The 26,520-nt window shown below is 39.6% G+C and overlaps 1 protein-coding gene across 1 annotated transcript in view; it reads right to left on the bottom strand.

Moving 5' to 3' along the window:
• The window catches only part of SMLR1 (small leucine rich protein 1), a 35,537-nt gene extending 11,898 nt beyond the window's left edge, over nt 1-23,639 (bottom strand). The window contains 1 exon segment of the mRNA XM_070496457.1: nt 23,478-23,639. Coding sequence (XP_070352558.1) covers nt 23,478-23,639 — 162 coding nt within the window.
• Between the last annotated feature and the right edge of the window lie 2,881 nt (nt 23,640-26,520).

The raw sequence follows: 26,520 nt of genomic DNA, 5'->3' as shown, positions 1-26,520 counted from the left end.
CCTGCAATTCATATGTTGAAATTCTAACCCCCAAAGGTAATGGTATTAGGAGGTGGGAGGTGCTTAGGTCATGAGGGTGGAGCCCTCATGAATGGGATTAGTGCCTTATATAAGAAGCTCCAGAGTGTTCCCTAGTCCCTTCCACTGTGAGGACACAAGAAGTCTGTGACCCAGAAGAGGACCTTCGCCCACTCAGGCTAACATCTAAGCTTGGACTTCCAGAATCCAGAACTGTGAGCCATAAATTTCTGTTGTTTATTAGTTACTTGGACGGTGGTATTTTGTTACAGCAGCCCGAACAGACTAAGACACTTTCCTACCCCTGTTCTACCTGCCCCCCCACCCCCGGCGCCCCCAATCCTCAGTCAACCACTGATCTATTTTCTGTTACTGTATATTAGTTTACATTTTCTAGAATTTTATATAAATGGAATCATACGATATGTCTCTTTTTTTCTAGCTTCCTTCATTTGGCGTAATTATTTTGAAATTCATCTGTAATGTTGTGCATATCAATAATTCATTGCTTTGCATTGCTTAATAGCTTTTCATTGTATGGATATCCATTTGTTTATCTATTCACCTGTTGGTGAACATTTGAATTGTTTCCCATTTTAGGCTGCTACAAATAAAGCTGTTATGAACATTCCTGTACAAATCTGTATATGGACACGTGCTTTCATTTCTCCTGGGTAAATACCTAATAGAATGGATGGATTATGTATCAGATGTCTGGTGAATTTTTAAGAAATTGCCAGACTGTTTTCCAAAGTGGTTACCATTTTGGGAAAATGGTAATTTTTCCAAAAAATGGGGATACCATTTTATATCCCTACCAGCAGTCTATGAGAATTCCAGTTCCTTCATCTACTCACCCACACTTAGTATTGTCAGTCTTTTTAATTTCGGCTGTTCCAATAGTGTGAAGTGGTACTTCCTTGTGTTTTAACATGTGTTGCCCTAATGACGTTGAACATATTTTCAAGTGCTTATTTGCAATTTTGGATTTGTTTTGTGAAGTGTCTGTTCACTCTTTTACCCATTTTTTACTTGGATGGTCTATTTTCTTATTGCATTTTGAGAGTTCTTTATATATTCTAGATACAAGTCAGTTATCAGATATAAGATTTGCAAGGGCTTTTTTCACGGTCTGAGTTTTGTCTTTTCATTCACTTAAAAACGTCTTTTAAAGCAAAGAAGTTTATAATTTTAATGAAGTCCAATTTATCAATTGGTTCTTCTATGAATTGTGCTTTTCATGTCACATCTAAGAAATCTTTGCCTAATTCAAAGTCACAAAGTCTTCTCCTATTTTTTCTTCTAGAAGTTTTAGATTTTATATTTAGGTTTATGATCTATTTTGAGTTAATTTTGTTTGTGGTAAGGGAGATGGGTTAGAGTTCATGTGGACATTCGATTATTGCAGCACCATTTGTTGAAAAGACTATGCCTGCGCCACTGAATTGCCTTTGCACATTTGTCAAAGATCAGAAGTCTAATTATATGTGGGTCTATTTCTGTATTCTCTATTCGGCTCCATTGATCTAATTGTTAATCTTCGCACCAGTACCATTCTGTTTTAATTACTGTGGCTTTAAAATAAGTCTTGAAATCAGGTACTGTTATCCCCCCAACTTTGCTATTCTTTTAAAGCTGTTTTAGCTATTATAGGTCGTTTTCATTTCCATATGTGTTTTAGAATGAGCTTGACAATTTCTGTGAAAAGGTCTGCTGGGATTTTGATTGGGATTGCATTGAATCTATAGATGAGGAGAGAATCAATATGAAGAGAGAATTGATTTTTTTTTTTTTTTTGAGGAAGATTAGCCCTGAGCTAACATCTGCTGCCAATCCTCCTCTTTTTGCTGAGGAAGACTGGTCCTGAGCTAACATTGTGCCCATCTTCCTGTACTTTATATGTGGGACGCCTACCACAGCATGGTTTGACAAGCAGTGCCATGTCCGCACTCAGGATCCGAAACAGCGAACCCTGGGCCGCTGAAGTGGAACGTGCTAACTTAACCGCTGTGCCACAGGGACGGCCCCGAGAATTGATATTTTAACAATATTAAGTCTTCTGACGTGTGAACATAATATATCTTTCCATTTTATTTGGGTCTTTAACTTTTTGCAACAATATACTGTATACTGGTCTTGAACAATTTTTGTCAGATTTATCCCTAAGCATTTAACACTTTTTATGCTATTGTAAATGGTATTGCTTTTTTAAATTTCAATTTCTAATTGTTTGTTGTTTGTTTTAAAGGTTTTCTTAATTTACAAAAAATACTGCACCACTGGAAGATTAAATATTAGAATTTACTAGAACCTCCTTCAGAGCTTGAGGACTTTTATGTATAAAGGCTTTTACCCCAATCCAAACTGATTGCTTGGGGTCGTGCCTAGCAGGCATAGCAGCTATAGAAAGATGGAGACGTTTGAAACACTGGTGATCTGTCCATTTGATTTACCATAATTCGGGGTGGGTTCCAGAGAGAATATGCAATTTGCTACCATAATGACAGCAAATTCTTTACCATGTGGTGGGTAACATCAACATCATTGAAAAATATACATCTGTGAAAATAGAGGGGCATAGTACATTGCTGATTAAACTGTCCTGTTGATTTCCTTAACGGTGAATGCTCCCATTGTTGATTTACATGACGATTTGAGGCACATGTGGCTGCAGATGCTGATATTTGGGAGTAAAATTCCCGGGGAATTACTCTGACACCACCTACTGTGCTCTTAGTGACAGCTGGGCGAAAGCCTGTCTCAGATAATTGTGACCTGTTGGAGGTAATTCCAAACCCACTGTGCCTCTGATCTGGACTCTGCATTCATCTGGCTGAGCCATAAAGAATGACTCATCCAATGACATGCCAGAGAGCAATGAAAGTTCTGAAGTCCGCCGGTGGAAGGGACCAAAATGCCATTGACTGATATCTGGAATATCAAATTATGTACAGCTACAAAACCAATTCAAAAAATTAAATACAAACAAGACTAATGAATTTTAAATGAAGTGCTTTGATTTTATTATGTGGATGAAGTTTGGCTGAAAAGAAGCATCCCTCACAATGTGAATGGAGTACTGACTGCTCCACTTGGAACCTTTTGAGAAGGAAAGCCTATATTCCTCTGCCCCTTGGTAACTGCCCCTTGGAACTTGGTGCATTAGCTCATGTCAATTAAAGTCATATCACTTGGCAAGATTACTGAAGTCAACACAAAAATGAGGGCTCTGAAATCAGCTGGGAGTGGCAGATATTAAGGTGCTCATTCAATAAAAAAGACCATCATGAAAGTGACAACAAAGAATTTAAATTCTTTGTGAACTTTGAGAAGAAGCCCATAGACCTTCATTTATTTATATTTGCAGGTAAATTTATTTATGGAGGACTTAACATATGCCCTGGAGGCACTGATTTGGGGGCTGCGAACATATCCATGGATGAAACAAAGTCTCTGACTTATGGAGCTTACATTCCAGTGGGGTAGACAGACAATAAGCAATGGTAGGTAACAGTTACTGAATCCTTGTATTGTTCCAGGTACTAGTCTAAGCACTTGACATGTTAGGTTTCATTACAGTCTTGGAACGATGCCTTTGAAATAAGTACCACTTCTATCATACCATTTTACAGATGGAAAAGCTCATGGAGCTTTCATAACTCATCAAGGATTACACCACTAGAAAGTGGCAGAGCCAAGATTTGGACCCAGAGCCCAACGCTTATTGACTATACTCTACTGCCTCTCAGGCTCCTAGAGACATGCATACGTAATGTCAAATAGTCATAAGTGCTCTGCAGAAAAATGAAGCAGAACAAGGAGAGAAGAGAATAATAGGAAGTGCTAATTTTAGATGGGGTGGTCAGGGAGGGAGTGTTAGCCTGCTAGGGCCGCTATAACAAAATGCCACATACTGTGTAGCTTAAACAACAGAGAGTTATTTTCTCACAGTTCTAGAGGCTGAAAGTCCGAGATGAAGGTGCTGACATGCTTGGTTTCTGGTGAGGACTCTCTCCTTGGCTTGTAGACAGCTGCCTTCTTGCTGAGTCCTCACATGGCCTCTTCTCTGTGCACAGGCACTCCTGGCGTCTCTTCCTCTTCTTATAAGGACACTAGTTATATCAGATTAGGGCCCCACCCTTATGACTTCAATTAACTTTAATTACCTCTGTAAAGGTCAAATCTTCAAATATAGTCACATTGGGGAGTCAGAGCTTCAACATATGAATTTCTGGGGGGGGCACAATTCAGTCCATTACACAAGGTTTCTCTGAAAAGCTGACTTTTGAGCAGAGACTTGAATGAAGTGAAAGAACAAATCATGAGCCTATTTGGAGGAAAAGAGTTCCAGGCAGAGGGAACAGCGAGTACTGAATTCCTGAAATGGGAATATTTTGGGCATGATAGAAGATACACAAGAAGGTCTATGTGGCTGGAGCACATTGAGAAAGGGGAAAAGTGGTAGAAAAAAACACTTTTGAGAAACATTGATCTAGAAACTCTACAATACTGACAATAAGCCAAGAAAATGCGCCCACAGCATGATCTGCGAAACTCTAATTCTACCACATTTTGTTAGACATTGCTTGGAAAACAAATACATGTAGAGAATACTGGGATAAATAGGTTTATTTATTGCAAGGTTTCTTAGACCCTTTCATTTGGTAGGGTGCTTTGTTTATCCCCAAGAAGAATACAGTATGAGACTTTCCCCAATTTCCCGGACCTCTGAGTCCTTTTTGCTAGGGGAATCTCAGAAGATTAGGGTCTGCAGAATATGTTTTTGCTTGTGGGCCACTAGGTAAGGAGATTTGTCCAGATGCTCTGCATAGAAAGCCTGTCCCTAAGTATCAATATACAGATTCGTGATTCTTAGGTAGGGAAAGTGGATAGGGAACAAATTATTCTGAGAAATTATGGTGGGTTTCTTTTTTTGCAATTTGCATTTGCAAATTGTTCTAGCACAAACTAGTCCCAACAATTCAAGAAGAATCAACATTGTGTCATTCATGAAATTCTCCAAGTGTTAGCTCATCCCACTTTGCAAGATTATTTTGTTTATAGGAAAATGATCATTGGACCATGTCTACCTGAACAGATTCCTTGTAATCCCATCCTATCTGGGGTGGTGGTACAAATTAGATATTTCTGGTCATTAGCATAGACTGTGATGGGAGTGGGTGGCTCTCTGGGAACAATATAAGGGTGAATGTTTGCACTCCAGGGTCCGCGGGTAGATGAGGCCACTTTGACATATCAAAAAGTTATTTGTTGCTTGAACAGATTTGGAGTATCAGAAATGAAAGTTCTGCTCAATTCAGCTTTTCTCTCCTTTCACCCATTATGCTTTGGTCAATCAACATGATTATGAAATGAGAGATAAGAACAGACTCACTGATGCTAATTTAAGATAATAAAGTTTACATTTCAGCACTCCTCATTTGCATGGGCCGTTCCAAGACCCAGGGAGGGATACTGAGAATATATGCAAATGGTCATAGTTTTTATAAAGTTTGCAAAAGAGAGACACATTGACTGCAGTTGGTTAAATCAGGCTCTTTCCACTCCAGCTTCCCCTCTGTCACACTCCACACCTGTGTGGAGGAGTGTTGGTGCAGCCATGGACATCTGGGGGCAGGTCTAGGGGGAAGATGAATTGGGGACACATTTAATTTGGGTTGGTGGAATGTGTATGTGGTTTGAGTTGTTTCTGTAGATAGTTATGTTGTAGTTAGCTGCCGTGGTGTGGGAATGGCTTCCGGGAATATTCCTGCCACCACTGTGCTACAACTCTTGGCGTTGTGACCCAATTTTTTAGGGACAAAAGGTCATATCACAATTTGAACATGTCCCATGCACTCAACTTCAGAAGTATGTGGGAAACTGAGGAGAAATAAGATTTGAAATGTATGGAGCCAGAAGCGGCTCTGCAAAATTCTTCCAAACATCATGCATGTAAAATTATAAGCGGAAGATTTGATTCTCCTTCATACCTAGTCAAAATGGAAGTTCTCTCCTGCAATGTATACAATTGTAAACACATTTTTGTGTTAACTGGGTAAAATAGAATTTGTTGGAACTCCTGAGCCTGAGGACAAAAACCCGTAACAGTATTACTACAATGAGTGATCTCTGTGCAATGTTGCATATTTGACAGATCCCAAAGTGGTGGATTACATCTTAGTGCACATGATGGATCTTGTCTTGACCAAGTATGGTAGGTCACAGAATTGCCCCTGACATAGCAGGGGCCTGAAGAAGTCCATGTTCCAACAACCAAGTTCTACGACTTTATGAAAGTTCAATGTGTATAATACAAGAGTAACTTGATTATATGGTTACAGCAAATATAATAGCAATTTAAAAAGATATTTAGTTCCTCTTGGAGTGCCTTAGTTTCAGATTAGTTTTGTGTTTTTCAAAATCATTAATTATACCAAAATTCAAATATGATGAGAAGGAAATTTCCCAGTGGAGGCCAAAATCAAAAACTGAAGGATTGACAGAAGCTCCAGAAAGTAAAAACATTTGTTTATTTGTCAGCTTTTTACAATTTATAGGGGCCGGCCCAGTGGCCGAGTGGTTAAGTTCGTGTGGTCTGCTTCAGCGGCCCAGGGTCTCCCTGATTCCTGGGCGTGGACGTGGCACCACTCATCAAGCCACGCTGAGGCGGAGTCCCACATGCCACAACTAGAAGGACCCACTACTAAAATATACAACTATGTACTGGGGGGCTTTGGGGAGAAGAAGAAGGAAAAAAAAAAAGAAGATTGACAACAGATGCCTCAGGTACCAATCTTTAAAAAAAAATTTATAATTTTCTTTTTTAGTCTATGTTAATATTAGCTTTCATACAGAATTTTGTGTTTGCAATTTTGCATTCTTTTCTCTTAAATAGGGACCCCCAAAATGTATACACTTCACGCTTGTAGAACCTGGATCTGCTGCCGGGTCAGCATAGAACTTTTCCAGAAGAATAAAGGCCTCGAAGTCCCAGAGAGGCCTGCAGACTATTTTCTGATTCTTAAATTCTCTAATTTCTGCTTCTGGCCATAGTTTTGGGAGGACACGGACCCTTCTCATGGGTCTCTCTGGCTATTTGGAGGCCCTGGAAGGCAATTCTAAGCTAGTGGGTCCTCCCCAGGGGCGTTCACCACAAATGGTCATACTCAATATGAAGGGGGGGCGGTGTGTGAAACTGATGCCCCAGACTCTGTGCAAAACGTCAGAGAGGAGCTTCAGCTGAGCAGGAATCAAGCTTAACCCAGATGTCATCAGTTGATTTCATTTTTTTTTTTAAATTGGGAGTCAACCTTTTTCTGCAATATAGTATTGTTCCTAAATACCTGTCACAGAGAAGACAATCAACTTAATACCATCACACAGATTTATGGCTGACCTTTGAATGTAAATTGGAATTTTCTTTTAAAAGACCACAGTTTTATTTCTTTTTTTTTTCTCAACTCTTTTTTTTTAATTGAGTTATTGATAGGTTACAATCTTGTGAAATTTCAGTTGTACATTAATGTTTGTCATTCGTGTTGTAGGTGCACCACTTCACCCTTTGTGCCCACCCCCCACCCCACCTTTCCCCTGGTATCCACTAAACTGTTCTTAGTCCATAATTTTAAATTCCTCATATGAGTGGAGTCATACACAGATTGTCCTTCTCTCGCTGGCTTATTTCACTTAACATAATTCTCTCAAGGTCCATCCATGTTATTGCAAATGGAATGATTTTGTTCTGTTTTGCAGCTGAGTAGTATTCCATTGTATATATGTACCACATCTTCTTTATCCATTCGTCTGTTGCTGGGCACTTAGGTTGCTTCCACGTCTTGGCTATTGTAAACGGTGCTGCAATAAACATTGGGGTGCATAGGACTTTTGGGATTGCTGACTTCAAGCTCTTTGGATAAATACCCAGTAGTGGGATGGCTGGATCGTATGGTAGTTCTATTTTTAATTTTTTGAGGAATCTCCATACTGTTTTCCATAGTGGCTGCACCAGTTTGCATTCCCACCAGCAGTGTATGAGGGTTCCTTTTTCTCTGCAACCTCTCCAACATTTGTTGCTATTAGTTTTAGATATTTTTGTCATTCTAACGGGTGTAAGGTGATATCTTGATGTAGTTTTGATTTGCATTTCCCTGATGATCAGCGATGATGAGCATCTTTTCATGTGCCTATTGGCCATCCGTATATCTTCTTTGGAGAAATGTCTGTTCATGTCTCCAGCCCATTTTTTGATTGGGTTGTTTGATGTTTTGTGGTTGAGTTGCGAGAGTTCTTTATATATTATGGATATTAAGCCTTTGTCAGATATATGACTTGCAAATATTTTTTCTCAGTTAGTGGGTTGTTTTTTGTTTCAATCCTGTTTTCATTTACCTTGAAGAAGCTCTTTAATCTGATGAAGTCCCATTTGTTTATTCTTTCTATTGTTTCCCTTCTCTGAGAAGGCATGGTGTCCGAAAAGATCCTTTTAATACTGATGTCAAAGAGTGTACTGCCTACGTTTTCTTCCAGAAGCCTTATGGTTTCAGGTCTCACCTTTAGGTCTTTGATCCATTTTGAGTTTATTTTGGTGAATGGTGAAAAAAAATGGTCAATTTTCCTTCTTTTACGTGTGGCTTTCCAGTTTTCCCAGCACCATTTGTTGAAAAGACTTTCTTTTCTCCATTGTATGCCCTCAGCTCCTTTGTCAAAGATAAGCTGTCCATAGATGTGTGGTTTTATTTCTGGGCTTTCAATTCTGTTCCATTGATCTGTGCACCTGCTTTTGTACCAGTACCATGCTGTTTTGATCACTGTAGCTTTGTAGTATGTTTTGAAGTCAGGGATTGTGATGCCTCCCGTTTTCTTCTTTTTCCTCAGGATTGCTTTAGAAATTCGGGGTCTTTTGTTGCCCCATATGAATTTTAGGATTCTTTGTTCCAATTCTGTAAAGAATGTCATTGGGATTCTGATTGGGATGGCGTTGAATCCGTAGATTGCTTTAGGTAGAACGGACATTTTAACTATGTTTATTCTTCCAATCCATGTACATGGAATGTCTTTCCATCGCCTTATGTCGTCATCCAATTCTCTCAGAAAGGCCTTGTAATTTTCATTATATAGGTCCTTCACTTCCTTAGTTAAATTTAGCCCAAGGTATTTTATTCTTTTTGTTGTGATTGTACATGGTATTGTATTCTTGAGTTCTTTTTCTGTTGGTTCATTACTGGAGTATAGAAATGCTACTGATTTATGCAAATTGATTTTATACCCTGCAACTTTGCTGTAGTTGTTGATTATTTCTAACAGTTTTCCAATGGATTCTTTGGGGTTTTCTATATATAAGATCATGAAAAGACCACAGTTTTATTTCTATTTCCCTTTAGAAAAACATCCTTGTGACTTCCACAATTTCCAAACAGTAGATCCGCAACGTTCACGGACGCCTGCACGTTTGCATCTGCTTGTCTGTTTGCAGGAGCCTCCCTCTCTGCCGGAGAGCTGCGCCTTGGAAATTCACTCACTGCTACAGTATATTGGCTACGTCCTCTCGTTAGCAGAGTCAGTATAACACACGAGTCTGTATCAATCACCAGGAGTAACCTACCAGGCCATTACTGGAACTTTTTCCAAGGTAGTAACAGGAAAATAACAGCTGTTTGTATAAAGAAAGTAGGAGCTCATTTGCAGGCTCCTGGAGGCACTGGGGAGATTAATGCATGTTGTCAGTTCTACAGGTTTAATTTGACTTGCGCTAAAATAGCATCGATACACATCGCCCCTTGCCATTCATTCCTCCTGAATGCTGATTAATTTGCTCTCATTTCACCCTGAATGCTGCCAGGCAGTAATGAGTTGTAGCCATCTGGCAGTCCTATTTTCTGTTCCTCGCTGCCCCTAAAAAGCAGCAGAGACCGGGACGTTCTTTTCCCAGCGTCCAGCCAGCTGCTGAGTTCCCAGTCCTCCTCTTGGGGACCGCAGGGCTGATATGCGTCCAGACAGTGGATTCCTGAACTGGCATATGGTTCCTGTGTTGGAGCTGGCAAGCAAAGCTTCCTAATTTCAGAATTGGGAGGGATGTACGACAGAGCCTGTATGTCAGGGTTAGCAGTTAAGCCGCCTAAACAGAGAGTTGTGAGGTAAAGTGATGTTTTGTAGATACTTTACAATACAAAGTACACAAAGAGAAGGCTCTTCGTAGATGTATAGAGCAATGTTAATATTATCTTAACTCCTAGAAGAACAGGAAGCCATCTGGCCTCAGTAATTGCTTCCAAATATAATTTTTTTCTTTCCATGATATTTTCAGACTAATCAGACGTTACCTCATTATGGGAAAAAGAATAAATAAGACTGACATAAAATTTGATTCTATTTCAATGATATTATTTTTGAAAAATAAGCTTTATTAAGGTAGAGTTTACATGCAGTAAAATCTAGCCTTGTAAGTCTGTATTTCAATGTGTTTTGACACATTTATATACTCCTGTGATCACTACTACAATCAAGATATAGAATATCTCTATCTCCCCAAAAAGCTGTCCTTGTGCCCCTTCTCAGTCAATCTTCCCCACTCCCAGAGCCAGGCAGCCTTGGTATTCTTTCTGTCAAAGTAGATTAAATTGACCTTTTCTAGAATTTCATAGATATGGAATCTTACCACATGTCTGCTTTTGTGTCGGACTTTTTGCTTGGCAAAATTCATCCAAGCTGTTGCATTTTTCAATAATTAATTCCCCTTTATTGCTGAGTAGTATTTCACTCTGCGTTCATTCCATACCACTACAGAGAAGCCATGATTTGTTTATCCATCCACCTGTTGATAGACATGATTTCCAGTTTTTAGCTATTATGAATAAATTTGTGTAAAAGTCTTTGTGCAGACATATTTTTATTTCTCTTGAGTAAATACTTAGGGCTAGAATTGTTGGATCTTATGGTAAATGTATACTTAACTTTATCAGAAACTATCAGTCTTCCGAAATGATTATGCCATTTCACAATCTTACTAGAAACGTATGAGAAGGGTTCCAATTGTTCCACATCCTCACCAATGCTTGGTATCATCATCTTTTAAAAATCTTATCTATGCTAGTGGGTATGTAGTGGTATTTCATTGTGTATTTAATTTGAATTTCCCTAAATTTTAAAATATAGGTATTATTATTATTTAGGTATGGCAAGGTCAACAGATCAGAGTCTGTTGCCATTAGGGTCAGCAAGGACCCAAGATGTTAAAGCATCAGAAATACAGAATAAAAAGATACGATTAATACACCTGATGACTAATGATGTTGAGCATCTTTTAATGTGTATATTGCCATTCATGTAACTTCTTTTGCAAAGTGTTCAATTTTTTGGTCTATTTTTTTTTATTGTGTTGCCTTCTTATTGAGTTCTAACTAAATTCTTTATATATTCTGGATACAAGTCTTTTGTTAGATATTTGTATTGCAAACGTTTTCTCCCTTTCTACGGTGTATCATTTCATTTTCTTAAGAATGTCTTTCAAGGAGCATAAGTTTTTAATTTTGATGAAGTCCACATTTCAATTTTTTTCTTTTATGATTCATGCTTTTTTTTTATAAAGTTTCTTTTTTTCTTTTTTTTTTTTTTTAAGATTTTATTTTTTCCTTTTTCTCCCCAAAGCCCCCCAGTACATAGTTGTATATTTCTCGTTGTGGGTTCTTCTAGTTGTGGTATGTGGGACGCTGCCTCAGCGTGGTTTGATGAGCAGTGTCATCCATGTCCGCGCCCAGGACTCGAACCAACGAAACACTGGGACGCCTGCAGCAGAGCGCGCGAACTTAACCACTCGGCCACGGGGCCAGCCCTATGATTCATGCTTTTTGTGTTTTATCTAAGAATTCTTTGCCTACCCTCAAAACAATAAAGATTTCCTTCTATGTTTTTTCTACAAGTTTAATAGTTTTAAATATTGCATTTAGGTCTATGATCCATTTTGAATTAAATTTTTATATTGCCTGGGGTCAAGGTTAATTTTGTTTCCCAGTAACATTTGTTGAAAAGATTTTCCTTTCTTCATTGAATGCAGTTAGCATTTTAATTTTTACTAAAAATCAATTGATCATATATATATAGGTCTATTTCTTTTTTTTTAAGTTGAGGTAACATTGGTTTATAACATTATATAAATTTCAGGTGGACATTATTATATTTCACTTCCTGTATAGGTTACATCATGTTCAACTCCCAAAGACTAATTACCTTCCATCACCACACACATGTGCCTAATTACCCCTTTTGCCCTTTTTCCTCCCCCCGCCCTTCTGGTAACCACCAATCCAGTCTCTGTCTCTATATGTTTGCTGGTTATTGTTCTTATCTTCTTCTTATGAGTGAGATCATATGGTATTTGACTTTCTCCCTCTGACTTATTTCACTTAGCATAATACCTTCAAGGTCCATCCATGTTGTCACAAATGGCCAGGTTTCATCCTTTTTTGTGGCTGAGTGGTATCCCATTATGTATATATACCACATCTTTTTTATCCATTTGCCCCTTGATGGGCACCTCTGTTGCTTCCAAGTCTTAGAATATTGTGAATAATGCTGCAATGAACATAGTGGTGCATATATCTTTACACATTTGTGTTTTCATGTTCTTTGGATAAATACCCAGCAGTGGAATAACTGAATCGTATGCTAGTTCTATTCTTAGTTTTTTGAAGAATCTCCATACTGTTTTCCATAGTGGCTACTCCAGTTTGCACTCCCACCGGCAGTGTACGAGAGTTCCCTTTTCTTATATGTAGATCTATTTCTGAATTCTTCATTCTGTTCCATTGATCTGTAGGTCTACCCTTCTGCCAATACCACATTCTTTTGATCCCTATAGCTATATAGTAACTTTTTAAATCAGGAAGTGTAAGTCATCCAACTTTGAATTGTTTAGCAGTTCTAAGTCCTTTTCTTTTCCAAATAATTTTAGAATCAGATTTACAGAAAAAGCCAGCTGAGATTTTGGTTGGGATTGTGTTGAATCTATAGGTCAGTTTAGAGAAAACGAAAATCTTAACAGTATTGAGTCTTCCAATTAAAAATCATGGTCTATATTTTAATTTATTTTGGCCTTTTTAATGTTCTTTCAGTAATATTTTGTAGTTTTTGAAGTACAGGTTTACATGTATTTTGTTTAATTTATTCCTAAGTATTTCCTGTTTGGGATGCTATTATAAATGGAATTTACAATTTTTCAACTTCCAGTTTTTTGTTGCTAGTATATAGAAATGTAACTAATTTTCATATGTTGACTCCATATCTTTAGAACATTCTAAACTTGCTTTTAAGTTTTAAGAGCTGTTTTGTAAATTCCTTAGGAGTTTTTATGTGTTATGTGTACATAATGAGAATTTTCTTTCTTTCTTTCCAATCTGCATGCTTATTTCTTTTTCTTGCCTGATTGCACTGGCTAGGACCTCCAGTACAACCATGAATAAGTAGTAAGAGTGGGCAATTGTTCTTTCCTTGGGGGTTATTCTGTGTAGTTTCTTGGGGTTTTCAACCGTGCATGCACAGATTTGTATTTGGCAAAAGACTCCAGGGGATCCCTAGATTTTTGGAGCTCTCTCTCGGTTTAGCTCCTTCCTCTTGGGGAGTCTGCCCTGCAAATTCTAGTTGCCTTGTCTTCTCCAATCTCCCGTCTCTGAATCTTAAACTCAGCAAGATTCTCAGGCTCTGTTTGGGTTAGCCCTCGTTGTCCTGCCATCTGGAGATTGTCTCCTGGCAGAAATCCTGGGTAACGGTAGGGATCCCCTTACTTTTTACCCTACTGTTAAAAATCACAGTCCCTTACTGTCCAGTGACTGAAAACAGTTTTTTCCTATGTTTTTTCTAGTATTCTAGTTGTTTCCAGCAGAAGGGTAATTCTGCACCTTGTTACTCCTTCATGGCTAGAAACAAAAGTAGACGTCATTTAATATTTAATCATCTACCAGTTATTATTATTATTGTTATTGTTGTTTTTAATTTTGAAAATTGCTATGTGATTCAGCCAGTTTAGTTCTGGTAAGAGAAGGGAGATTTTTACCAGTGGTTCTTAACCTGTCTCATATTAGGCTTATTTGAGAGCTCCTAAAACATAACCGTCTTCAGGCTGCTCCCCCTGAGATTCTGACATAAATGGCATCTATATTTTTTAAAAGTTCTCAGGTGATTATAATGTGTAACAGAGGTTGAAAGCTACCAATTTATTCGCAAAACTCTACGGCACTTGCCAATATGCATTTCATGATATCCTGGTGTGACCAAAATGGCTTCCAGGTGTACTGAGTTACAGACTCCTCATCCCCCAGGACAGCCAGTCTTAGCCAGCGCCCTTGCCCAGCAGGAATCAGCATCCCATTTACCCCAGTGAGCCACACCAATGCCATCGTTTCCTGCGTGTGTCATGACTGGAGATCGTTGGAACTTTAGAGGTTAATCCTCCTTTAGTCTCATCTTCAGGTCCCAGCTCAAATGTCACAAATCCTGTCTCCAGCCCCTTGGGGACCATCCTTTATCCTTCCCACTCATTCCCATTTCCAAAGCTGTGTGCCTCTATGACAGCAGTATTAGAGTTTTAAAATCTGTTTCTACTTAAGATTTTAGTCCCTGGAGGATAGTGCTGGTTTAATATCTTCTTGTCCTTCCTATTGCCAAATAGATGCTTTGCACTTAATATTTATTGTATTTGGGTAGGTCATTTTGGAGCTTAATGTTTGAAAATGTTCTGTGGGCAGAAATATTTCCTATCCTATTGAAAATACATTCTGTCAAAGTATGTTTTCAAATTCTCCGTGAGTCAGTGGGTGGGAAAGGAATACGTACCCCGTATTTTGTTTTACATTATCTCTAGCGGTACTTGAACTCATTTCGTCTCTCTCATCTTTTGTCACATGTAATTAATTTGGTCTGTTAGAGAGAAGAATTTGGTGGTGCCTTTCTACCTTTTGACATTTATACTTCAGAAATAAAATTGTTTGACCTTTGATGAATTTTGGTGTTTAGACCATTTCAGCTTTTAGGTCCAGGAATCCTTATTAGGTTAATTTATTTTTTTTTCAAATTAATAAATAAACTGTGTGGAAAATGAATTTCCATAGGGAGAATGTGGAAGAAAATGCAAACGTTAATTGATGTTATCGTTGGCATAATCTATTTAGCCACATCACACCCAGCTTCGTATGTTTACTCATTTCTTTTTTTTACATTAATGTTGACATGACCAGGATCATTCTGTCCGATATGGTGCCTTTGCATGAATTAGAAAAAGTCACCCCTGCACCCCCCTACCCCCGAGTGTTACTTGGTAAACAAAGCCAAGGCTGGATTATAACCCGGCTCCCCTCCTGAGTTGGGATCCTTGTGCAGGGCACAACGTGTACAACCTGACATGGTGGCTCTATGATGACCTCTATACTTTTAGGACAGTTTGTTTCTGTACAATTTAGCATATTTCCAGGAAATAAAAACAGATTTAATATCCTCCACTGAGTAGAAGACGCACGAGTACTGATTGTGAAATTATGTTGGAGGGAGAAATTAAGGAGGACTTTCGTGGAGTCATCTAAATCTCAATCACGTGGTTACTCCTGTGGAAAAAAGCCCAAAGGAAATCAAAGGTAGAAAATGAGGTCAATGATGTTTCCTTTTCATGACCCACACGACAAGGCAGGGATGAGAGGGCGTGTGGGATAGGAGTCGGACACTGAAAATCTTTGTCCGATGTCTTCCATTAACGGCTTGTTTGGGTTGGCGAAGACACCAAGGAAACACCACATTCGCCAAGTGAATGACTGTGCACCTGCTTAGCCTCTGGCCACAAAGAGAAAGGCAGAGGCTGTCAGCTGTCAGTGAGGAAGAGCCAGGGACAATGCCAGAAAGTGCCGGAGTAATGGTGGAAAGGACCACACACTGAGTTCCTTTGTGAACGAATTACTCTGAAATCTTGAATTTCCACCAACCGTGAAACTTCATTTTGGTGGGATAAGCATGTTGCTTTTCCATTGACACGTACTTGATGACTTTGGGGCCACTTCTCGAAATGCATCCAGGGTTTGAAAGGACCTCGAATGTCAGGTGACTCTGATGTTACAACAGAGATGTGGCAAGGGAACAGGGGGGATCCAGGCAGTGGGAACAGTATGTATGAAAGCAAAGATGTGCTGTATTCAGAGAACAGTGAATGCATGCAATGGCATGAGTCTGGGATGATGGGAGAGGCAGGAGATGAAGATGGAAGGACTGGCTGTGTTTGATTGCCAAGGGCCTTGCTGGGCCCGCTGAGGAGCTGGGCTTTATCCTATCTGTGTGAAGAAGTAGCAGTGTGACTGGGTACATGTTATGGAAAGAGGACTCTGGCAGCCACAGGGAGGATGATAGCAAGCAGAGAAAAAGGTTGGAGCCAGGGAGGCTAGTTCAAGGCTGTCGCAAAAGTTTGATTACAAATGTGAAAACAGGGATCAATGAAAGTTAAAGATCAGACAGGCCAGTAGGAATAGAATCAGGAGTAGCATTTCCGTCTCCACGCTCTTCCATATATTGTCTGATGCCACAGGAAACTTCCTGGCTTCAGAAAAGTCTTCCCCCAAAGGAAGGCGTGGGTAAGAATACTTGTAAGGCTACCACACGTGACTTGAGTGCCCTCTGATTGTTGCTATACTTGTCTCCAGCTGAATGTGGAGATTCATGACAACCATTTACATGAGTACAGTGATTCAGAAAGGTTGATATACAGATCTTCCTGGACCTGTGACGGGGTTACTTCCTGATGAACCCATCGCGAATTGAAAATATCTTGAGTCGAAAATGCATTTAATACACTTAACCTACCAAACAGCCTAGCTTAGCTTAGCTTACCTTAAACATGCTCAGAACACTTTATATTAGCCTACAGTTGGGCAAAATCATCTAACACAAAGCCGATTTTATAATAAAGTGTTGAATATCTCAAGTAATTTATTGAATACTGTACTGAAAGTGAGAAAGAGAATGGTTGTATTATATTCCCATATTCATTTGCTTTAGAAAAACTTGTGGGTTTTTTGAGGTGAAAATCATCTTAGCTGCATATATTTGAGGAGCTCAATAATCCCTTCTTCAAAGCCAAAAACATTTCTCAGCCAACAGGAAAGGGTTTTGAGTGTCTTGAGGACAGATATGTAGAATTGTCTGCTTTTATAAGTATAGCATCAGATGCCATGACTGGAAAAAGAGAGATGGGTGAATAATGGTCATGGTTTGCCAATAGGAAAGGAAGCGTACACAACAGAATAATTTAATTCTCTATCAACTTGTCTTATTCAAAAGTTTCCTGGCTGAAGAAGGGCTTATTAGATTCTTTGTTATAGTGCAGATAAAATGACATATTGGATTATTCACACCAGTGCTGAAAATTGATTTTATTTCTCCTACTTGCTGAATTCCAGACTAATGAGATTTGACTGTTACACAATTTTAATGTTGTCATGTAGCTTTGCAATTACCAGAGCTAGACTCTTTTATGAAAAACCAGCTGGTATACTGTTCTTTACTATTTGATATTTTTTTCTTTCTCTGCTCACTTTTCTTTAACCTTCTTTCAATTATCTTCTCTTTCTTGATCAATAGTATATGAAATAAATATAGGATGTTTCCCAGTAAGTAAAGATAGGAAAAAAAAGAGGCATTAATATTGATAATACAAATGTGATAGTATAAATGCTTTCCTTCTGAAAGATTAGTAAGAATTAGCCACTTTCTGTTTTAGATTGAATTAAGATAGCACAAGCCCCCCTGTAGTATTTTATGATGTTTATGGACATACTGTTTAAGTGCAAAAATTCACAACTCCTGGAATTCACAACTGACAGTGGCATAGACATTTGAGATGCCCTAAGCAAAAGTTTCTTTGAGGCATTTTGACCTTTTATTAATTGCAGCATTGTCAGATCTCCAGCTTCCTCATCAATTTCTCTCCCTGTCTCATTCCAGCTTGGTCTTGATAACAGTTGTGCATTTCTCTTTGGAGACCACAGCTGTGTGGATACTTTACTTTTGTCATGTTGTGTGGCTTGCTGACCTTCAGCAGAGCTAAGGTTTGACTAAGCAAAGAATTCTTCACACTGTCATAAGTCCTTGAAGCTGAAGACTGTGTTTTGAGATTCTTTCGGATACGTGCACCCTGCCTAGTACACAGTCCATGTGATGTGTGGTGAAGATGCGTGTCACACTTGGTAATCCTGGTAGATCAGGGGGTGTTGCAGAGAGCCTGTGGTCCTCTGTGACTTAAGTGTTAATCTTGGCGTTGTGGGACTCTTAAGCCTTATGAGGCTACTCCAAGGTAATTATGTATTTGACAAAAAGTATTTTAAAGGTTAGTTTCTCAGACTGTCTGGTTGTATATTTTCATGAAGGAAATTAGTTTATATTTATGATTTGCATCCATAATGCAAAACCAAACAGGCTATGGACAAAGGGTACAGTGCCTTGCTCAATGCCTGGCACATAATCAGTCCTAAATAAATATTTGTCGAATGGAAATAGGTTTGAAACATAATAGATTTGAAAATGGGAAAGCATCAGTCTTTTGAGTCAGTAAATCTAATATCTTCATTCGTTGAAGTTTCTATGAATCTGTATGTGTTGGACAAGATTAACTCTTTGAGGAAACTCATCTGCAGTGACGTGTGAATTCAATAGACTGATGAGAGAACTGTAACTGTCTAGATGCTGTAAGGAAACAGCCTACCTTAAACGTTCCCGATGAAAAGTCATCTGTAAACATGGGCATTTTAGCATTTTCTGAAAGCATATTGAAAAGAAGAAAGGGGCCACCACAATTACCAACATAAATACGAATATAAATAAAGAGTAGATGGTTAACATGGAAGCTATGTCTAGGGTCACAAAATTCTTGAAGAGAACTTTCAAGATCATCTAGCTCAACCCCATCATGGTAAAGATGAGGATACCGAGAGGCAGGTGATGGCTGCTTTCTTGGTGTTACTTAGGTAATTCAATCTTCCTTTCTCTTTGTATCTTTCTTGCTCTTTCATCACTTCATTTGCTCCATAGATATTTTTTAAATGCCTGCTCTGTGCTAATCACTGTCCAATGTATTAAAGAAATGAAAAACATGGATAATTTTTCTACCATACCAAGAATCTAGAAAAAGGGGAATTGGAGAGGAAGAATTTAATTATGATAATTATTTAGTGCTTTAAACTTTCTAAGTATTTTTGCATAACTTATTCTATTTCACCATGATAAACAACTTTTGGTTATGAGCACTGAACTTTCGATATTGCTTTAGGTGTGACGAGGAGAGAGTCTTCTCTGAATGACAGATCCGTGTTAGTGAGCTCATTCTGCGTGAGATAATCTAAGTACCATCACTGATCTGGCTCACCAAATAGTATTTGAAACCATGTGAGACCCACGGAATTTAATACATATTTACTTTCTGGTACCAACCAGACTTGTAAAACTTGGGCAGCATGAGAGCTAATCCTCCGTGAATCTGTTGACCATTGATGACTGAAAAACGTTAACTGTCAGGGATTATCTCTAACAGTGGTCTCCAAGGCAGTTATCACAATGCACATTACCCAGGCAGGCAAACAATGGCCGACCACACCCATCAGGAAGGCCAACTTTACTCCCTTTGGGTACTTAAATATTTAGCTTACTCATTGCCCAAATGCCTTCTTTGACTGGTCATGGAGTCTCAGGTTTATAGGGTATCAGGGAGTGATATGCAGCTCATTGTTGCATAAACAATGATCAAATGATTTAATTATAACCCAGTTAGAGATGTTCCTCATCAGTGACTACAGCCAATGGTAAATGTTAGCTGAGGATTAACTCCCCAATTGCTTGAACAGGGGAGCTTGACCAGGAGCAGCAGATGATGGCATAAAGTGTTTGCTGATCTCCAAAACTCCTATGACTATAGTTTGAAGGAACTTACAACTTAGTGGGAGCAGACAAGTAAATTTAATGCATGGGGAGTTTTTGTTTAAAGGAAGGTCACTTCCCATAGCCTGTGGATTGAGGAGAAGATGCTGAGAAGACTTTCTGAAGGGTCAAACCGCATCTTAGTCCCGAATGATGCATGAGAATTGGCCAGGTGGAGAAGAATGAGGGGAAGAGGGTTCTAAGCAGAGGAAATAATATGAGCAAAGTAATGGAAGCCCAAAACAGGAAAGTGGTTGTATGAGACTGCGATTTGGTGTTAAGAAAGTGGGAAATTCAAGGCAAGGAGTGCTGACAGATGAGTCTAGAGAGGTAACTATGTATTATCATAAAGAACCTACAGCAATAGACCTAGCAAATGGTGGCTTGAATCGGGACTGTGGAAGTAGGAATAGAGGTGAGCACTGCTGCCCATGGAGACCATGATCTATTCACAGCAGCGGTCAGCAGTTCAGTCAGAAAGAGAGGTAGAGGATCAGAATATGCCACCCCAAAGTACGCCACTTTGGCATAAGGATTATTTTGAGCTGAAGACAGTTGAGAAATAGCAGATTCCAAAAAAGCTCTCTCTCATTTGCCTAAAAGCAGGGCTTCAATTTCCATTTGCAAAGGTGTTTCTCTCTCCTATGCCAGGGACAGGAGGACAGCCCTTAGATTCTTGACGGCAGGAGACACCTCTACACTCTTAGGAGCCCAAAGAAGAGCTGAGAAGAATCTGCAGAACAAACCTTTCCTTCCGTTAGTTCCCCCCATATATTTACCTTCCCACACTTGGCTGCCCCTAAAAGCCTAAACTCCTTTTCCTTTGTCTTGTTACTTCCCTACAAATTTATTGTTTTTAGTTGAGGTGCTATATAAGCTCCAGTTCTAACCACCTCTTTGAGTCACTCCTCACTGAGTTTCTCCCATGTGTATGAGTGCCGCACCTGTTGATACACTGATTATTTTTCTTGTTAATCTGTCTTTTGTCAGTTTAATTTCCAGGGCCCCAGTAAGAGAACCCAGGAGGGTAGAGGAAGAGATTTTGTCCTTCCTCTACAAAGGCAGTGTCTTTGGAATAGTTCTTCCTATTTTGTTTCGGTCAAACTTTGCACTTAACCTCAGAAACAACGAAGCCCAGGCAGTTCATTTTAAAATCTATACTGGAAGTCAGTGCATCCTTTTTACCTAACCCAAGACTAATACCATGAGGAATATTTGGGAAGGGCCATTGAGTCCCTCTGCCCAGACTTGCGCTTCATACCTCCAGAAGGGGCCATGCTGTAGGCTACAAAGTGGATTGGTTTCTCCTCATGTTAAAGTCAATTCAGTTCCAAACAGGATGCAATTATGTCACTGCAGAGACTGTAGATATTTATTGTATTTGAAGAAGAAAATGGCATGAAGGGTTTCTGGCTCGAGGTGGGCACTTGGCGTAGAGATCAGAACTTGTGCAAGATTGCTCTTGTCTTTGTCACCCGTCTACTGGCTCTCCTCCCGGCGAGCAGCGCAGTCCTGTCTCTCTCAGAACTACCATCTGAAGGACAGCATCAAAGGCTGGTTGTCTTCTGGGCCACCTTGTTTTCTTGTCAGGTCGTGTTTTTGAATCATTTTTCGAAACAAGAAATTCTCCTCTATTCTTAAGGTTTCAGTTTAATTTTTCTCATTGTCCTGTTCCAAGTGGAAAATGTTGTCTTGGCCCCGTGTTACCTTATACTGCCGACAGGATGAAAAGCACTTGGGCGTTGGACTTAGTGCTCAGATGTCCCCCCACCATTGGAAGGCCATTCGTCTTTGCTCCCACTCCTTGCCAGAGTGATGGTGGCCTAGGCGATACCTTAAAATGAGCTCCCTTTGATTTATGAATGGGCTTTATTCTTTCACCTTTAGTAAATGCATTAATGCCATTTTCCTGTCCGATTTCTGGCGAGTCCTCCTATTCACTGATGCACAATTTCCCTGGATTGTGTGTGGGTAGCAGCGGGGACTAGAGGAGGATGTATGTGGTTGTTATGTGGAAATAAAATGATCAAGTTTCCGCAGGCAATAGCGAATTTCTGTGATAATCAGATTAGGAATCACGTTAAAGTTGAGACATGAAGTAACTGAGACTATATGAAGATGAGGAGAGAGCCCTTCTCTTACGGCTCTCCATGCAGTATGAGAGAAGTAAGTTTCCCAATAGTTTATGGGGCCTTAAAGGACCTGGTCCCATGTTACATTGCCCCCTACTCCTTTCTCCTTTTCCCTCCACTTCAACCATGCTGGCCTCCTTGTTGCTCCTTAGACATGCCGGGTATACTCTGCCTCAGGGCCTTTGCTTGGGCTGTTCTTCCTGCTGGAATTCTCTTCACTCACATATTATCTGCCTGGCTAACTTTGTCATTTCCTTCAAATCTTTGCTTCCATGTCACCTTCTCAATGCCACCCTCCCTGACTACCCTGTGTAAATGGAAGCCTGTCTCCTGCCTCTCACTCCCAATATTACTTACCCTGCTCTACTTTTTCCTTTTCCCATAGCACTTATCTATTGGAAAATATTAAATAATCCATTTATTGGGACTATTATTGCCTGTGTCCCCTGGTAGGGGGATCCCACATCAGAATAGGGATCGTGGCCTGTATTGTTCACTGACATATCCCAGGTGACTGAAACAGTGCCTGGCATGTTGTGAGCCCTCAGGAAATATTTGTTGAATGAAGGAAACATATGAGCCAGGAAATCTTTTTACTGTCAGCACTTCCTGTTCGATCCCCAACCCCTGCCTTACCCTATACTTGTCCTCTTTCTAAACATTCTTTTTTTCTTGAAATGACATATTCAATGTCAACATTTCCCCATAGTCTTGCAGGCTCCCCTAACAAAGGACCATATCTATTTTGTTTTTTTTTTGTATCTCCAACATTTGCATAATACCATGAAAATGATAAGTACTCAACTAATTGTCAGATAAAGAAACATAATGTGGATGATGTTGAATCATGATGATGTTTGTTATCTGTTTCCTGGGTAAGTGATTTATTTTACAACTTTATTTTAGTCTTAAAATATTTAAGTTCTATTCTATGGCCACAACTCAGGGTAATTTGCACTGTCCTTACCAGGTCATTAGATGTGCGTTGATGGTACCCTAGACCAGATCTGTGAAAAAGCGAACACCTCACTTACACCTTAAAATGACCTGAAGAAAATCATCGTCAAAATGCACATGGAAAAATTGCTTCACAATTTAATTAATTTGGACATCATAATTTTTTTCCAAATAGTGTTTCCCAGGAAATAGTGGAAGAGATCAGAGTCTGCCTCAGTGGCTAACCTAAAGTTGCTCTTGGTGACACTCTGTCACATTGTCTGTTTTGTTTTCTCGATGCGCTTACCTCTCGCTCTATTACACTTTCCTGTTAGTTTATTTTGTCTCTTCACTATAACGGTAAGTTTCATGAGAGGATACTTTAGTTTTCTAGGGCTCCTGAAACAAATTATCACAAACTTGGTGGCTTGAAGCAACAGAAATACATTCTCTCACCATTCTGGAGCCCGGCAGTCTGAGATCAAGGTGTTGGCAGTGTTGCATTCCCACTGGAAGCTCGAGCGGAGAATCTTTGCTTGCCTCTTCCAGCTTCTGGAGGCTGCAGGAATTCGGGCATTGCAAGGCTCCTAGACGCATCCCTCCACTCTCTGCCTCCATCTTTGTAAGGCCCTCTGCCCTGCGTTGGTATTTCTATTTCCCCTTCTCTTCTCAAGACTTATCGTTGGACGTAGGACCCATCCTCAACCAGATTGACCTTATCTCAGGATCCTTCACTTGATTACCTCTGCAAAGACTCCTTTTCCAAAAGAGATTGAATTTATAGGTTTCAGACGGACGTACCATTTGGAGGGCCACTATTCAACCCACTACAGGGGGATGATTCCCAGGAGATAGAGTGGATAGTATTTGTTCAATGATCTAAGGAAAAAAGAGCATAAAATGCAATGAATCCCTTGACTTCCTTGCAAGTACCAAATAAAAGGCAATGTTGGCTTAGAATCCTATAGGAAGAAGCAGAAGATCCTTTTGAGGGGGTCAAAGGGCAAAGTCCTTTAGAGCAAAGCCAATTCAGCCTTTGGAATTTGAACTCCTCAACTCCCCTTTCTCCTTCCCCTGTTGCTTTGGTTCTCAAGGAGGAGAACCACCAAGAAAATCGGAAGATGGTCATGTGCCATGGTAGATTGTTACTGGGAGAGAAGGGGAGAGGCGCACGTAGAGGCCTTGGGCTCTGGGTTGCCCTCTCTGTAGCTGCCACGCTCTGGGCTCAGCTTTGCCTCACGCACAGTTAGGTCATTAGAACACCGAACATGGTTTCTGTCCCAGGCAACTTCCACTGTAATTCTAAGACCAACATGTGTAAAAGGACCTCAAATGCCATTAGTCTGCACATCTGCTGCATTGTGTGGCAAAGCCGCAGTGCAGGAGAATTTAGAGAAGATTATAAGGAGGACAGTAATTTTAGAAAACGGAGGGTTTTAGCTGGTCCTGAAAGGGTGGTTAAGTTATAGCTGTGTGAGACTCTCCTGAGGAGGGAGGGTGGCGAGGAAAGACACCGCCGAGGCAGGGATGTGCTCAGTGGTGGCTGCGAGAAACGGGTCAGCCCCAAGAGGACAGGGAGCTGGAGTGTCATGGGGCATCAGCTCAGTTTTAAAAGTCAGCTTTCTTTCTAGTTGAAGATGATCGCAACTCAATTTTTGCCTCAGCTTATTCCTTCACCTCTTAATATGCTCTCTCTGACAGAGAGCAGAGGAAAAAAAGAAATGTCTTCACCTGTCCCAACCAGATGAGTCCTTCTATTTTGCTTTTTTTTTAAGCCACAACCATCAATTCATCTTTATCTGTTAACTTTCCAGCATTTTGCCCTCTAAATAGCATCGTAGGTCCCGTTCTACTTTTTATCTTATGAGTTTTTCCATTTCTCTTGTGATTTTTTCCTCTCTCAAATGTCCATTTTATTAAATGCAGTCATGTAGCAATTCCTGTTTCTTGTCACATTAGATTTAGTTCCTTAAAAATATTTGGCCACCACCAATTCTAGTTCTGAAAATTTTTATAAGGCTTTAACAATCCTTAGAATGGATTTCTGTATCGTTTGTTGCCTGCTCAGTAGCATCGGATTTGAAAGGAATGGAAACTCTGTTGCGTTCCTAGATCTTAAGACATCACTGGCCTTAGGTTAATGGCAATTCTCTTCAGACTGTGCCCTGGAAGCTGAGGTTTTCAACTCCCTGCTAATTATCTAAGCCCTGGAGCTGAAGAATTATTCGAAAGAATATTCTGAACAAGCGCTGAGTCTTTGAATTTATTTATTTCAGTCTCCTTAAACTTTCAAAAGAATCTGAAGTGCAAATGTCCTAAGACTCATTAAAATAAGGGTAAAAGTACAAGAGCCAATTAAGAAAATGATTGGAGATGATTGTATCTGAAATTTAGACTAGAGTTCATAGGAAAATTGAGTATAAAATGGAAGCCAAAGCAAAATGGAAGAAAGTAAAAAATACAGCTCTCATCTGATATAAGGAAAAACAAACCAAAAAATCTATTTAACCAGGAGAGATGGATTTTTGTCCTGGCACTAATTCATTGCCTAACTTGTGGAACACTGAGCATTTTGGATGATATAACAATAATTTCTTAAGAGATATAGAAATACTCTTCATTTGGCCATTTGTTATGTCACTGATCAATAAAAATCAAGGATATGATGGTAAATTCTGTGTTGAATATTTTATATTGAAAGAGAAAGGCACTAAACTTTTAATAAGAGTTATAGCAGACAGTGTTAATTGCCTATCAAATGTCAGTTCTCCCTTTATCATAAAAAGAACCCAGGGCAGTATACCCAGCTGAAAAACTAGATTTTTCCAGTCTACTTAGCAGTTAGGTATGGTCCTGCGGGTAAGTTCTGGTCAATGAGATGAAAATGATAGTTACTTCTGGGAAGGCTCCCTAGCCGGGCTGGGGGTAGGGAGTGAATTCTTTCTCGGTTGTGCCCAGCAGCCATCTTGATCATGAGGTGACTGAGGATTGAAAATAGGAGGCGTCTGGGCCCCTGAAGACTTCTGGAGGTGTCGTACCAGCCCTGGACTGCCTGGATTTCTTTTCTGTAGGAGAATAAACCCTTGTGTGTTTAATTCACTGGAGTTGGGTCTCTTTAGCTGGTAGCCAAATTAAATTACTAACTGATACGCATGCCCGCGTAGTGTCAGTTGCTTTTCAAATGTTATGTCTAAGGTGTCTCAACTCCCCTTTGAGTCATATATTACTGATTTAGAGCATTTGAGCACCTGGCTGAGGCCATAAGGATATTTAGGAGAGTTGGGATTTGAATTTAACTCATATCTGTATGCATTCAAGTACTAAAGTTTCCAATACACTTATGATCTGACTTGAAGGCTTGCTGTAGGGGCTGAGCTTAGAAGATCTGGAGTGTCAAGCTTTCCATTTTGAATCCCAATTGTCATAGTGTTTCATGGCAGTGGTAAAAGGAAACATAGAAAGAGCTTTGTCCGGTATAATCAGAGCTTAAAGGGAGACT

This window comes from Equus asinus, chromosome 24 (assembly GCF_041296235.1).
Source record: "Equus asinus isolate D_3611 breed Donkey chromosome 24, EquAss-T2T_v2, whole genome shotgun sequence".
NCBI lineage: Eukaryota > Metazoa > Chordata > Mammalia > Perissodactyla > Equidae > Equus > Equus asinus.
This window is presented reverse-complemented; position numbering and strand designations above follow the sequence as displayed.